This window comes from Typopeltis vanoorti, chromosome 5 (assembly GCF_054136105.1).
Source record: "Typopeltis vanoorti isolate ZY-2024b chromosome 5, IOZ_Tvanoo_1.0, whole genome shotgun sequence".
In the NCBI taxonomy this organism is placed as follows: domain Eukaryota; kingdom Metazoa; phylum Arthropoda; class Arachnida; order Uropygi; family Thelyphonidae; genus Typopeltis; species Typopeltis vanoorti.
The window spans coordinates 50,144,114-50,161,161 of NC_143553.1; the positions used below are offsets into that span (position 1 = coordinate 50,144,114).

At 37.6% G+C, this 17,048-nt stretch overlaps 1 protein-coding gene across 3 annotated transcripts in view; it reads left to right on the top strand.

The window, feature by feature from the left end:
- The window catches only part of LOC150106395 (uncharacterized), a 137,136-nt gene extending 120,818 nt beyond the window's left edge, over nt 1-16,318 (top strand). For all 3 annotated transcript variants that reach the window (XM_090392421.1, XM_090392420.1, XM_090392422.1), the window contains exon 7: nt 12,503-16,318. In XM_090392421.1, coding sequence (XP_090248547.1) covers nt 12,503-12,630 — 128 coding nt within the window. In that variant the 3' untranslated portion in view covers nt 12,631-16,318. The remainder of the gene's footprint in view (nt 1-12,502) is intronic.
- The last annotated feature ends 730 nt before the right edge of the window (nt 16,319-17,048 follow it).

A 17,048-nucleotide genomic window follows, 5' to 3' on the forward strand; every position in this document is an offset into this window, starting at 1 on the left:
CCAAAAAGAATAGGAGGTAGATGGGAAAGTGACTGTTCATTTGAAGCAGTCTGGTATGAGATCAAGGATAGTAAGACAACATACAGTTAGTTGTTGCTATAGGCCAGGGAGTTCCATGGATAATCTAGAAGACATGCATTAGCTAATTAGTATAGGGCAAGTGATTATTATGGAAGATTTCAACTATGGAGATATAGACTGCAAAGAAGAAAGATCATGGCAGGAAAGAAATGGAATTTACATGCCTACTAAGAGATAATTGATAACCTGCTACCTTTTCCAGAAGACAAACTTTCACTGCTGATGATACCTGGCATATACTAAGTACCATGTTTGCACAACATGTCTTACTATGGACAAACAGGAAGATCTGTCAATAAATGTCTCTGAACATCAAAACCACATCCAGATTATCAAACCTCACAAATCTGGCCTGGCACAAAACAGAATTGAAAACACTATCTTCTAGATCCACATATAAACACGAATGTATATACAAAAAAAGTGCCGAAGCTCTATTTCATTGACCTAACCTCAATTGTAATGACTGCCTTACTATTCCAAAAGTGCAGGAAATTGTTATCCTCAACTGTATTAAATAAATTTATATAAATGTGATGGAGGGGGGGGGCTAGGGGTGTGAGCATATTGGACCTGGTCATAGGGATCAGAAGAGCTATCCATAACCAAGATGACCATATTGCCTCCAATTTGTGAAAATGACCATGTCATCTGGACTTGGGAGATTGTAATACATGAGGAATATTCTGTCAAGAAGGAGTATATGTGGAACTACAAGACAATTGATTTTGACAAGCTTAGGAAGAAGCTTAAATCTGTGCCATTGCACAAAACACTGCAGGGTTAGGATGTTAATAGTGCATGGGAGATAGCTAAGGGTCATCTAGAGGAAGCAATATTAAATTGTATAACTAAAGTAAGGAGGGTTAATCAGGCAGGAGTTAGATGAATGAGTAATTTTATTAAGCAGGGTATATAAATCGAAAGATGACCAGCAAACTCATGAACAGTACAAGGCTCAGGCAAGAAAGGTGACCAGCATGGCAAGGAAGACAAAATCCAGTTGCAAGAAGAAACTAGCCAAGCAGGCCAAAGGAAATCCCAAAGAGTTCTTTCATTATAATAAATTTAATAACTAATATTTAAGGAATTGACAGCGTATACTGGAAATATAGATTAAATAAACTTTAATATACACTTTCCGATATTTCGGCGAACGTCACGTTGCCATCTTCTTGGGAACTTACTAAAAAGACACGTGCACACAAGTACTAATACAACAAATGAGACTGAGGCTAGGACGCTAGCGTTTTCCTAAAGTCCTGATGGTGCTCCCTGGTGGGCTATATTGGTAGTTCTTGGCCTTTGGGCTGAAGATCTTTTGATAAAAGTTTCCCAAATTTGGGGCAGTTTCATGCATCCAAATTTGTTGAGGTTTGGCATGTTCCTAAGGGCCGAGGCTGATTCCATGAATAGTCTTTCATACTTGAACTTGCTGCGGTGTATTACTGTGGCTTTCTTCCATCTTATTCTGTGGCGAGTATCCAGAGTGTGGTCTGCAAGCCCAGAGTGGCTGTACTGGTGAAATCGGATGTAATCCTTGTGTTCTGAGATTCTGATATTTGCTGTCCTGCCTGTTTGGCCAAAGTAGGACAGTTTACAGCTGCAAGGGACCTGGTATACACCAGGTAGGTCTAGGGGAAGTGGTTGGTCTTTGGTGGAGCGGATAAGGGATGCCAGTTTTCTATGTGGTCTGTAACAGGTGGTCAAGTCATGTTTTTTTAAGATTTTATTGATTTTTTCCGAGGTGCCTCTGATGTAGGGAATAGTGATGGATTTAGAGTAATCTTTTTTGTGAAGGGGAGGGGGTGGTGGGTTGTGGATAACTGGGTTAAGTATTTTTGGATTTTTTGGAGGGGGTAGCCGTTGGCTGAGAAAGTGTCACAGATGTGATTTAGTTCAGTGGTTAGGGCTTGATCATTAGAACAGATTATTTTTGCCCTGTTGAATAATGTTTTAATAACTCCATATTGTTGTGAGGGGGCGGGTGGGATTGTTGGTGAATGTATCTGCCTGTATGGGTGGGTTTTCTATAAACTGAGAAAACCAAGGTTCCATCAGGTTGGCGGGTGACTAGTGTGTCTAGGAAGGGGAGGTTATTGTTTTCCTCTTTTTCCAGGGTGAATTTGATTCTAGGGTGTTGGTTGTTCAAGTGTGTTAGGAAGGAGAGGAGTGAATCCGGGCCATGTGGCCAAATAGCGAAAACATCATCAACATAGCGAAGCCATATGGTAGGTTTTTGTGGGGCTGAGTTTAAGGCTTTCTCTTCAAACATCTCCATGAAAAAGTTGGCCAAGGGTGGGGAAAGTGGTGAACCCATGGCTGTCCCCTCTATCTGTTTGTAGAATTTTTCCTGCCAAACGAAATAGCCTGAGTTCATTGTAAACTGAAATAGGGCTGAGATATCGGGAGGAAATTTAGCTTGGATTAGCTCTAAGGTTTCTTTGAGAGGGACATTCGTGAATAGGGAGGAGACATCAAAACTGACCATTATGTCATTGTGTTGGAGTGTAAGGTTTTTTATACTGGCTTTGAAGTGGGCTGAGTTTTTTATGTGTGATGGTGTATTGCCAGTATAGTGTGAGAGCGCTTTGGCTAAATGCTTGGCTAGTTTGTAAGTGGGGGAATTAATGCCATCCACTATGGGACGTAATGGCACATTTTCTTTGTGTATTTTTGGGAGCCCATATATGCGGGGGGGTCTAGAGTTATAGGGTTTTAGTCTGTTGGTAATCTCCACAGGCCAAGAAGTGACCTTCTTAAGGAGCCTATGGAGTTTTCTAATTTGTGAGCTGGTGGGATTGTAATCAATGGGGAGGTAAGTGGAGCGATCTAATAATAAAGCCTTGAGCTTACCTGTGTAGTCTTTAAGATTGAGTACCACAGTGGCGTTCCCCTTATCCGCTTTGGTGATCACTATTTTTTTGTTTCTCTTCAATTCTTGTAGTGTCTTGTATTCACTAATGGATATGTTGGATTTTGGAGGTTTTGCTTTATTGAGAACACAGGCTACATCCAATCTAATGTCGTTGGCGATGTGGGTTGGAAGTTGGCGAATCCCGCGTTCAATTTGAATCATTAATTCCTCGGCCGGTAATTTCCTAGGAGCAATGGCGAAGTTGTGACCACGTCACAGAGCGTGGATTGCTTCTGGCTTTAAGGTAGCTGACGATAGGTTAACAACAGTGTTGGTTTGTAGTTTCGACGCCGAGTTCTTTGTTAATTTATCAAACTTGTTGATATGTCGGCTTCGTACTCGTTCAAATTCTTTTTTAGCTGCCATACACGAGACGTCATGTAGGACCGACCAAAGCTCGTGATTCAGCGTATGTGAAAGCTCGTTTTCCAGCGTTGCTATAGCGCTGTTTATATCGGCTAGGGAACCGCGTGTAGCGGTAATTTGCTCCCGAAGTAATGCCTGGCTAGCGCGGTTGTAAATACGGAGAGCTTTCTGTGAGATGAAGCGGTGTTTGAATTTAACACAGTTCATTTTCTTTGTGTATTTTGTGCAGGAAAAATTCTACAAACAGATAGAGGGGACAGCCATGGGTTCACCACTTTCCCCACCCTTGGCCAACTTTTTCATGGAGATGTTTGAAGAGAAAGCCTTAAACTCAGCCCCACAAAAACCTACCATATGGCTTCACTATGTTGATGATGTTTTCGCTATTTGGCCACATGGCCCGGATTCACTCCTCTCCTTCCTAACACACTTGAACAACCAACACCCTAGAATCAAATTCACCCTGGAAAAAGAGGAAAACAATAACCTCCCCTTCCTAGACACACTAGTCACCCGCCAACCTGATGGAACCTTGGTTTTCTCAGTTTATAGAAAACCCACCCATACAGGCAGATACATTCACCAACAATCCCCCCCCCCCCTCACAACAATATGGAGTTATTAAAACATTATTCAACAGGGCAAAAATAATCTGTTCTAATGATCAAGCCCTAACCACTGAACTAAATCACATCCGTGACACTTTCTCAGCCAACGGCTACCCCCTCCAAAAAATCCAAAAAATACTTAACCCAGTTATCCACAACCCACCACCCCCTCCCCTTCACAAAAAAGATTACTCTAAATCCATCACTATTCCCTACATCAGAGGCACCTCAGAAAAAATCAATAAAATCTTAAAAAAACATGACTTGACCACCTGTTACAGACCACATAGAAAACTGGCATCCCTTATCCGCTCCACCAAAGACCAACCACTTCCCCTAGACCTACCTGGTGTATACCAGGTCCCTTGCAGCTGTAAACTGTCCTACTTTGGCCAAACAGGCAGGACAGCAAATATCAGAATCTCAGAACACAAGGATTACATCCGATTTCACCAGTACAGCCACTCTGGGCTTGCAGACCACACTCTGGATACTCGCCACAGAATAAGATGGAAGAAAGCCACAGTAATACACCGCAGCAAGTTCAAGTATGAAAGACTATTCATGGAATCAGCCTCGGCCCTTAGGAACATGCCAAACCTCAACAAATTTGGATGCATGAAACTGCCCCAAATTTGGGAAACTTTTATCAAAAGATCTTCAGCCCAAAGGCCAAGAACTACCAATATAGCCCGCCAGGGGGCACCATCAGGACTTTAGGAAAACGCTAGCGTCCTAGCCTCAGTCTCATTTGTTGTATTAGTACTTGTGTGCACGTGTCTTTTTAGTAAGTTCCCAAGAAGATGGCAACGTGACGTTCGCCGAAATATCGGAAAGTGTATATTAAAGTTTATTTAATCTATATTTCCAGTATACGCTGTCAATTCCTTAAATATTAGTTATTATGTCTAACCAGCGTATAAGCCTCTCAACAAGTATAATAAATTTAGTTTAATCCTTTATCCAAGTGTAAGCAAACAAAGTTTGCACCTGAAAATATCTTCAGGACTGAGGTAAAGTGGTACATCCCTTGGCAACTCGTAGGAAAGGCAGATCAAGCTCTCATCACTCCTTGTCTCAGTATCTCCCATAATGCAAAGCACATCTCCTTGTGGACATGTATGCATTAAGGGAAGGGCCAGTATCCAGACCAGTTTCAACCTTTAGGTCTCGTCAGTGGGAGGCAGACCCAGAGTGGTGATACTAAGTCAGAAGCAATTGAGAGGTCATATTTACCTATACGAGTTAACAACTGGTGTACCACCTTATTATTAAATTACTCTGATTTAGAGAAAGATGTTGGGATGGATATTACACTTGTTAAGTAGGTCGCTCATTAACAGATATCAAAGCTGCTGGACGGATATCAAAAAGCAGTATATGAATGGGGAACTTGTTAAAAAAAAGATGAATGATATTGGGAGAGTAGAGGAGGCTATGAAGAATTTGAGGTGGTAGATATACAATTTGCATTTGAGTTGGTAGGAGTACACCCTCCATCCAGCCACTACGAACCTCATAACCCTTGGTACTACAAAGGTACCAATACTTGGTTAGGCTATAATAAATTTAGTTTAATCCTTTATCCAATCCTTGTGTAAGCAAACAAAGTTTGCTTACAAAAGCTACGAGTTGCCAAGGGATGTACCACCTTACCTCAGTCCTGAAGATATTTTCAGGTGCAAACTTTGTTTGCTTACACTTGAATAAAGGATTAAACTAAATTTATTATAGTCTAACCAAATGCAAAATAAAGTTCCAACTTCTTTCATTATGTGGCAAGTAATAGGAAGAATGACTATGGAAGATTAACCTTAATGAATGATGATGGTCACAAGGTGACAGAAGCAGATAAAATAGTGAGTGACCACTTTGCAAGGGTATACACCCAAGTCAGGTTACTGCTGTAACATATGTGACAGAAGCAGATAAAATAGTGAGCGGTCACTTTGCAAGGATATACACCCAAGTCAGGTTACTGCTGTAACATATGTGACAGACTGATGTGAGAACAGAAGTGGATGAATTGGAGGTTCTTAGGATATTGTGGAATCTCAATGTAAATACAGCTGTGGGATTAGATGGAATATCAGCTAGGGTTTTGCAAGAATGTACAAGGGAACTGGCAATACCTTTGAGTAGGCTCCTTAATTTTAGTTCTCAACTCTGGTAGAGTTCCAAGGGAGTAGAAAGAGGGCAAAATAATTTCCTTGCAAGAGGGAGAATGCAGTAGCAAATTATAGACCAATCAGTATCTCAGGCGCGATGGTAAAATTACCGGAAAAATTGGTCAGAAAGAGTACAGGCGGTCCCCGGGTTATGGACAATCCGAATTCCACCGTTCCATACTTATGAATGGACTTTCCATAAGGATAATTAAATAATTAAAGTAATAATTTGGGAATTTGTTTCTTCCGCACATGTAAACAAACCCACATTCGTAAGCGGTTCGTTGGCACAGGATCTTTACGCTAGCGGCTAGTCTCATTGTTTATATGGTTGCTTATGCACAGCATGACTTACGTCTTAACTTAAATTTCTCCTATTTAAACTTTTTGTATGAGTTTGTTGTTATGTTCTGTTTGTTTGAATTAAAAGAGGGAGCACAATAGTTTCTGTAACTTATTATTACAGTACAGGGGTATTATTATTACAGTATTATACTGTATTATTATTATTATTGCTACATATGAGCCATTATATTATTATTATTACCGTAAAAAAAAAAAAAAAAAAAAAGTATATGCGCTGTTCATCAGGGATCTGAGTTCTGTACAAATCCGACCTAAAGACATTCTCAGGAATGTATCTCGTTTGTAACCCAGGGAATGCCTGTGTTTAACAATGGATGGATAAAAATATGATACTGTATGAAGGACAACATGACTTTGTCATGCCATATTAATTTACTAACTTTTTATAATAGAGTAATAGCTGAGTTGGATAAGGGAAATGGCTACATGATGATTCCACTGAATTTTGCAAAAGCGTTTGACAGAATACTGTATGGAACTCTGTTATAAGAATTAGAACAAATGGGGATGGATATTACACTTGTTAAGTAGGTCGCTCACTAACAGATATCAAAGCTGCTGGACAGATATCAAAAAGCAGTATATGAATGGGGAACTTGTTAAAAAAAGATGAATGATATTGGGAGAGTAGAGGAGGCTATGAAGAATTTGAGGTGGTAGATATACAATTTGCATTTGAGTTGGTAGGAGTACACCCTCCGTCCAGCCACTACAAACCTCATAACCTTTGGTACTACAAAGGTACCAACTGGGACAACCTCTGGAACTTTGCTCTTCCTTTCCATGATCTGGCTACTACATCAGGGAATAATTTCAGTGACTCAGAGTGAGTCACTGAAATTATTCTCATCAGCATGAGGGCCATCATTCCTCATACAGCCCAAAATTCTTATCCACTTTGTGAGCTGTGGTTTAATAAAAGCTGTACCAAATAGTTGAAGGAAAAAACTTAGCTTACCACAGATAGATTTCATTAAGACCGATATGCAGCCTATGCCAAAGCATGCAATAAATACAAAAGCTATCGACAAATCCACATCTGATTGCATAAAGACCAATAGGAAACCCCCACCTCCTATCCATATGGAACTATGGCTTCTGGTCCTTTTCAAACGTTATTGGATGCAACTTCTGCTGACCTGTATATCCTCCCCTCTCTCTCACTCACTCACTCATTCAGGTGGTATCACTGTTACAGCACCTAAAAATAAAGCTGATTTCCTGACATCGCTCTTCTCATCCAACTCCTGCATAGATGACTCCTACCATACCATAACCTGAACACTGTCTCCTGTCAAAAAGACATCTGAAGCAGACTAAATAATTTAGATACTAAAATGTCTTTTGGTCCCAGTGGCTCTCTCCATTTCTAATCAGATTTGTCCCGAGCAAACTCCTGCCCTATTTGTCTCTACAATGTTTCATGCTCAGCTAGCTCATATCCAGCCTACCCCAAAAAAAGGAAGATGTCTGCCATCCTATTGCCATCACTTCAGTTCTCTCCTTGGGGGGGGGATGCAGAGACCAAGGAAATGACTAGAAGTGGAGCTGCTGCTGCAGATGGAGATCTTAAAGCAGCAGCAGGCAGAACTTGATGGTATTGTTTCTGACATTACACAGGATTGGAGGTGAACACCACTTGTTCTTAAATGTGGTGTCACCCAGAGCCTCCTTTTTGAGATGTAAAAACCTCCTTAAGGAAACGTAGCACTTGTAAAAAAAACAATCTGAGAGAGATCCAACAGATTGGGAGGATTAGTAGGATTAGAAAATTTCTTTCTTACCTTCCAGATGTGGTACTTAAGCTCATTAATCATAAATACCACTAACTTCTGCTTGTTGTTAGCTGGGTGAGTGAATTGCAGGAAGATGACTTGCTCCTGCAGTAGGAGGGGGATGTGGAGCACGTCGCTTAGCCTCCTCCACACCAAGATGGAAATGGGACACCGTTAGAAGGCGTGCTCTATGGTGTCCAGGCTCCCGCAGAAGTCACAAAAGGGGTTCAGGTGTTGTGGAACCGCCAGATGTTGATGTTGACTGGAAGGTGTCCATACGTAATCCTCCAAGCCAGGTCTTTTCTAGATGGGTAGCCTCGATGTTTGGAGAGGTGGCCGAAGAGGATCTCGTTGTTGTAGATCCCCAGATCCGGAACATCGGTACGAAGGATGTTAAAGAAATGTTCATACCATGTATAACTGTTCCGGATCCCGGTGATGTTCACACCCGACGAGCAGAGTTGTTGCATAAACTGGCACAGTCTGTTGTAATCTTCTGGAACAATGTCCGGCTTGGGACCCTGGTGGACTGGGATACCAAAAAAGGGGAAGCTTGAAACCCAAGAAATACCTCACAGGATAGCTGCAGGGATGTGTAGTCTGCAGTATGCTGTTTAGGTGGAAAGCGGTGTTGCTTAGGTATCTGATGTTAAGGGAGGTGAGGCCAAAGCCCCCCAGCTTCTCCAGAAGTTGAAGGATCTTAATGTCAACTTCCTGGCATAGACTGCCCCAGAAGAACTTCAGGGGCTTCCTGTAAAGCCGGATTTCCTGATCCTTACTGATGTTGGTAATGTTCAGGACGTGCTGAAGCGCAGGGCATATGATGGTCTTGATGACAGAGGCCCTAGAGGAGAGTGAGAGCTGTCCATTTTTCCAGTCCTTGAGTTTCTCGATGGTGTTGTTTGTTGAGATGTTCTATGTTGAGCAAGGGCTGTTCTTCAAACGGTACCCCCAAGATAGTAAGGAGGTCGGCAGTAGGGACGAGACCTGCAGGGATGTTGTTCAGTTTCCAGACTCCATATGCTTTGATCTTGGTTTTGTTGGGGTCGGATGTTAGCCCCGGCACTTTGAACTTATCTAAGATGTTATAAAAATTCAGTATGGAGTCATTGTCCCTAAGAGTGCCCACCATGTCATCTGCGTAGGCGATTACCTTGGAATCATCCGTGGTGAGAGGAAGTGGGCTTCCTCTAACCGCATGAGAGTTGTTGACAGCCCGCAGGAACAGTTCAAGGGCTAGTGCAAAGAGCAGTGGACTGAGAGGACACCATTGTTTTACCCCTTTCTGGATGGTAATGGGGTCAGATAGGTGTCCGTTAATGAGGAGGCGAGTGGAGCTGTTGTTGTAGCCTCCTCTGATGATGTTGAGGAGTCCACTGCTGACCCCAACTTTCTCCAAGATGTTGAAGAGAAAGGAATGCCAGATGCTGTCGAACACTCGGTTGAGATCAATAGTCAACAATGCCATAGAATAGTTCTTGATGTTAACCAGACGTAGCACTTCTCATGAGGATGAATTGAACTTCATCGATCGACCAGGAACACCATACACTTGTGTGCTTTTGATGACGTACCTCATCCCGATCTTCAGTCTATTGTTGAGAACATGGACGAGGATCTTATAGAGGTTTTTATAAAACCTCTATAAGATCCTCTATATAACCTTTTATATAACCCTTTATATAAATATTTTATATAACCTTTTATATAACCCCTGTTTTTAGAGGCCGAAGACTCTAATTTTCAGAGTCCAAAGACTCTAAAAATGATCCCGTAGTGCTAAAAAGCGCTGCCAGCAAGTTAACGGTTAATAAAATAAACAAGTTAGTAAAAATGTTAAAAGAAACACAATAAATTTAACCGAAGTAACTATGATACTGCAAAAAAAATTTCGCGGCCTTTGAACAGGAACACAGGGGAAAAAATGCAGGAACAAGAGAACATTTGAAGTGCGCGCCGCTCCTTATATCTCATCCGCGAGTGCCCTCTCTCTCTCTGCCTTCGTCACTCACTTAGCTATCTCTGATTAGTCAGGTATCGATGATGTCATATCCTTTTCTTGACGCCTCTCTTGACAGAACTGTTACGGCAGGGGTTACCGGATGACTGTACGGGCTTTCTGCTGTGTCACTGTGGACTCTTACATAGTGATCTGACCTTCCGTTGATTGGTTAACATATGACTCTGATTTGTTCAGCATAATTTTCCCATATTGGGCATGATTCTAAAATAGTATTTGGACTACTGTGCAACAATATTGTTAATTAAGTTGATATACCTTTTGATTACAATTTATTTATTACTTCATTACCCCTGCTCTTGAGAGTATAAGCATGTCTTTATCGTAAGTCACTATTTTCTCATGTTGGGTCTGAAACAAATGGCTGACTGATAGTGGGCCAGTTATTTCCGACATAACACCACATAAAGTGTTTATAGTTGAAAATTGTCTTCTTTTTTTTTGCTGGGAAAGCACATTAAAAATCATAAGTGTGTTAATCTCAAGCTGAGCACTTTATTTTCTGGTGAGTTATATACATAATTAATATGTAATGCTTTTTTATGTAAAAAAAATAATTTTTATAGTAATGGCCACTTAGAGGGCTTTTGCGATATGGTTGAAAATGAAATTAGTGAATTAATTGATGGGGAAATAGATTTAAATGAGGAGGAACTGGTACAGTTAATAGATAACGTCGAACCAAATGGTGGGGGAAATTCTCCCGAAGATTGTGATTAATCCGTTAAAGAATTCAGTTTAAAGAAATTAGCAGAAGAATTGGACTTGGCAAGAAAATTAGGAAGTTATTTTACAGATAATGATCCCTCAATGGAGCGTTCCGGAAAATTCACGAGACAGTTGGATATTTGTTTAGCTCCGTATTATGAACTTAATAAAAAAATTGCAGCATAGTAATAAGCAAGGTCTTATTACTGACTGCTTGATAACTAAACCAGCCAAAGTATGCAATGAGAATTATACAAATGATGTCCCAGAGATTTCAAGTGATGATGACGTCCAACCACTCATAAATAAAGAACATCTACGAAATGTTAGTTTTATAGACAATGATGACGATTAAAACATTCACTTTATTTTATTTTGCCTAAACATTTATGCATTATGTGCAATGAAGTTTATGCACAATTTGTAATTTTTATAATTTTATACTATGTATTTATTTAAGTTTGTTTTCTTAACTTACCTGAATTACCTGAATTAAATAAAAATATATTTTTGTTGGATATGTCGTTGTTTATATAATTAAAAAAATAAACGATTTTGGAACATAACCGTACTTTTTCTACGTGATCTGAGTCTCGCATAACGCGGCATTTCTGTGGAACCTAACATCCACATTATACAAGGGTTACCTGTATAGTGAACCTTGTGCTATTATTATTGTTATTATTATTATGATTATGTGACACCTCCAGGGAGTCCAAAGATTCATCGAGGGAGAGTGTGCCAACAGCATCGAACCATTTAAATCCCTTCCAACTACTAACCGTGCTCAAACTTGCTTAACTTTTTGCAAGCCATTAGTAGCAGAGGCACTACCAATCGAGCAACCTTTGCTGGCTATAACAAACTGTTTCAGTGATCATTAAGCCACTTGGGAAAATTTTACATGTTCCTTCTCCTTCCCCCATGCTTTACAAGTCAGTCACATTTGTTAGGCTGGGATACTTTTCCCAGATGATCAAATTGTTATTGAAGAAAACTGGCAAAATTGAGAAATGCAAAATTCAAGAAAATTATCTTTAAGGTACATAATCATAAATTAATTACTCCTGTTGGTATTAGTGGATTCTTGCTATAGAGAACTCACAGAGACTACAGGAGTATTTTGTTGTAGTGGACAGTTGTATAAATAGCCGGTTTGTTTACTCCAAGTGGATAATATCTCTGCTCAGTATGACAAACTAGATAATATTGGTAACTCAGAGCCATCTGATCATTGTTATGTTAAGTTTAAATAAAAACTTATAGTGATATTATAAATACAAATTGCTCTATTCTTAGAAATGGACCATAGCATTTATAAAGTGATCACTCTGGCTATTTTGTTGTGGATTGTGATTATATCAAAATTAGATTTTCTGTACAGTCTTATTATTGGATGATTTTTTTCTGGTTAATTTAACATTAATGCATAAAAAGGAGACTAAATTGATATATTTTGTAATTCTGAACAGTTTTTTTTTTTTTTTTTTCAGTTCTACTTCTGCCACTAATGATGTATGCAAGCTTGCGGTTCTTTCTCAGGATTCGATTACGTCATTGGGAATTACTAGAACAAGATTGCTTCGCACAAAATCTTCAGCCTGTTTATACAGGTTTATAAATGTGTGTGTAATAATTATTAACATCTGCATTGGAGAATATTATTATTGTTGATCTGGATAAGTTATGTCACTAATCATTTTAGAAATGAATTGTTCTCAAATTGAATTCAGTTCAGTTTTATTTAATTTGATTTGCACTTGGACACACTTCTATACAGATTTCTAGTCATTCTACTTAAATGATGATTACAGCCTCAGATTAGCTCTTCTTACATATTTTTGAAACATTAATAACATTAAGTTTCAGTCTAATATATATATATATATTATACTATAGTATATATATATTTTTTTGTTTGTTTGTTTTTATGATTCTGTCACTGATGCTATGTGTCAACTGATTAGAATTCCTACATCAGTGATTTCCAGTTGTTAATCAGCTGTTTTGTTTCAGACCTTGCTCTCAGTTCAGTTTGTAAAAATTAATAGAACACTGTATAAATTAATACCTATAATTTCTCATGATGCTAGTCTTGTGATAATTCTGTTTCCCTATTTAATTTCCTCAGTTATATATGAGTGACTGAAAAGATGTTAAAAGTGCATATTTTCTCTTTTCATTGTTTTAATCCCTTTGCTGATTTTATATTTAAACCTAATTTGAAAAAAATAGTTGTTTGATTTCACTAATCATTTTTAATGACTGTAGTCTGTGATATTAACTGAATAGAATAAAGAACAGAGTATGTTTTAAATGCATTTTTTACTATCCTTAAAACTTAACTTTTTTTTCTTCTTCCTGTAAGTTCTACTTATAAAAAAAAAAATTAAAAAAAAAAAAAAAAATATATATATATATAGGAGATTGAGCAAGAACCAGAGCTGCCCTCTTATTCTTTCCCATCTTATTATGTCATAAAAATTTCTATCATATTCTAGAAAACTGCTATTAACTATCATTTGAAAAATCCTTTTATTATTATTATGTGACCTCCAAGGACTCAATGTGGGAGTGCACTCTACACTCATTTCACCATCACCCATACTACTTAATTCTCCAAATACACACAACAATACTACTACCACCATCATCAATGCCATTTATGTTGAGCCACTAAGCTTACATGCTTAATGAACTTAGTGAAACACCCAACTGTCGTGAAAACAAAAGGAACACATTACAAAGTACATAAAGGTAAATATCGATCATGCTACTGCCTGTAAGATTCTTCACTAATTTTTTGTTAGCACTGATGCATGCTATGGTTGTGAAGTTGGTTTCACATTCACAAACATAAACCCATCCTAAGACATGTTTGGTAGTAGTGCTACATATAAGTTGTTATTACAGGAGGGCCCTCTACTCCACTATTTAATCCTTCAACGACCTACAACTCACCACCTCCACTATTCAATCGTTCAACTACACTACTACTCTCATTGCCGTCTACCCACAACCAACAACAATAGTATTTTTTTGTCTGTAAATTGCATATGTTCAAATTAATTGGGTGGGGAGAAGAAATTGGATAATTTGTGAAGTTCTTTCTGTGAACTTATTTCATGGTGGAAGGCTAATATTAAGAATATAATAAGTAACAATGTATTTTTATCATACCACCTCTTCTTTTCTCATGTAGTTTATAACCTCTCTTGCTTTTCATATTCCTGTATTATCTTAATTCACTCCCCCCTTTTATTTTTTGTTACCTTCTGCACTTCATCCTCTCTCAAACTTAGGCAACCAAATCTGTCTAAATAAATAAATAATAATATGATAAATATTTAAAAAATTGCAATGGTAGAAGAAAAGACCAGAAATTCTTAAGCAGAAAGATGATCACCTATTTGATGCACTTTTTAAGTTATGTGAAAGAGATTATATCATAATATATATTTAATACCAAACACAGTAATGAGGCCAAGACAGTATTAGGTTACAATGACATAGTTTAATAACAAAATTAAATTAGTAATTGCAAACATTTAATTTGAAGCCTTTAAATTGGATAAAAAAGGTATTTGCACCTGATACATAAAATTTAGGCCTTTACTTCTACTTTTAATCTTGGTGCTACATAGAAATAATTTCCAGAAATCCAAAATCATTAAATGTTGCAGCATTTGTTTCTTGCTTTTTTTGACAGTATATGTTTTGAACAGTATAATTATTTAAAAGGTTCCATTAGTTTAGGTAAAAGCTGCTGAATTTAAATATTTTGCTATATGTAAAATGTTTGCTTTCTCACTTTATAATAAACCTAAATTATTTCTGAAGAACAACAAAATTTCCTGTTTAAATAGTAGAAACAAAAGGGAAATTATTTTTTTATAAATTTTCTTTCTAATAAATCAAGATAGTTTATCCTCTTTGTGCTTGAAGGCACAGTTCAGTGACCCCCCCCCCCCAAAAAAAAAAAAAAAAAACGTTCTTATAAACATGTATTCAACTGTAATTTCATATCATATGTAAATATTCATTTGGATCAATCAGGATTACATAAGAATACAACAAAGCATCTTGTCCTAGTGTTTTGTTCTCTTTTAGTCTTGATAGTCAGCTGTAAAGTTAAGAATTTGATAGTGATGTATTCTTGGTGATGTTGGTATGATGATATTGTTTATATGATATAAAATGGTTTTTAGTTATCCTGAAGCCTTTAAAATTGTTCTTGCAAGATTATCTTCATAAATCAGCCTGATAGTAAAGCGATGCATGATATCACTCTTGTTTCAAGATCAGTCTCACTGCTCAAGCTGGTCAGCTTTATAATAGAATTATTCATGGTATTACCACCAGACTGCTATTAAATTGTCTATTCTCTGTGACTATTGCTTAATATGTGAATATTATACTTGCAAAAACAATTTTTGCTTATATATTATTTGCTTATTATTATAATTATTGTGCTTATATAAAATAACATCCTTGGCATAAGCCTGTTAGAAAACCAGCATTAGTTTTTTCCAGTCTGGAAATATTAAAGAACCAGTGGTTTGATGTTACATACCAACTACTGTAATAAACTGACGATTAATTCTAAATTACACGTAAGATATTTCATATTCCATTTTAATGTGAATGAAATTGGAAATCTAAATGGATCAGGATTACTCGTTCATGAGACATGTACATATAATTCACTATTTGTATGCATCATGTTTCAAGACTAAGAAAAGCTTAATTTTTGTTCTCTGATGGACTTGTATGCTGAGTATTATTTTATAATATCTGCCACCATGTAGCACATGTAATAGTTTGTGGAGTGATGAATGAAGCCGGTTACATTATCAAGGAAATATCAATCTGTGATTGTGTTGCAAATACTATGAAGTGTTTCATTATAAATATATATTTATGTCAGCTACTCGAGTTTTTTTTTTTTTTTGCGTGCGTGCGTGTGTGTGTGTGTGTGTGTGTAAGATGGAGTACAGAACAACAACTACTGTAATAATTTGAATATTGAAAAACTGCTTTCTAGGAGTTTGGTATTTCAATTATAAATAATTATTGCAAATAAGTTGTACATTAATTATTTAATAGTTAAGGCAAAATGAATGAATATGAGTGCATAAAGTTAATACACTATGCTGGTATTTTATGTTATTTTTACCTGGTAATAGTATGCAGTAGTGCTGTGTACTGATACTCATTCGTTTATTTATACCACCTAATTCTGTCCTTATTTACAGTTTGGGGAAAAATAAAATGTAAATCCAATACAAATAATAAATTATTTTGTAATAAATTAGTATTCACTTCCTTTTTTATACTATAGTAGTAATTCATTCCTGTTATTCACACTAAAACTACTGGCCTGGTTGGCTGAGTGGTTAGCATATCTGCTCTCTAGCCAAAAGCACTGTAGGTTCGAATCCCACCATGGGCATGGATGTTTGTGATTGTTTGAGAAAATACTAGTGGTGGTGGACAGTAGATGGCATTGGTGTAGATGATGGGTGGATGAGGTTGAGTGATGGAGACAGAGTTGTAGAATAGGTGCCCTCTCTTGATGAGTCCTTGGACTCCCTGGAGGTGTCACGTAATAAAAGTCACCTTTGAAATGGTATTTTTTTTTTAAAGTTAAATCTACATGTTACAACAGTAATCATCATAAATCTCTATGGACCAAGACTTGTCTTAGGAAGTCCTCATTATCATGTACGCAAAGCTCAGCAAACTGTGCTTGAAATTTATTTACTGTTTCTGCACTAACTTGATACACTTTCAAGCTATGCACTCCACTTTACAAAAAATCTGCTCATTATTTTGCCTACTTACTCTTACATAGAGATAGCTCATGTTCTACCCTGCACCCTTCCATTTGCTGAAAAATCTGCTGCACTAATTTGATAAAAGCTCCATACCAGTGCATGTCTCAATCATATCACCAATTCTTCTGTTGCATTAGGCTTTGCAGGCCCTCATTCTACCTTATTCATCATTCTAGAGATATAACATTACTTTAGTCACTCT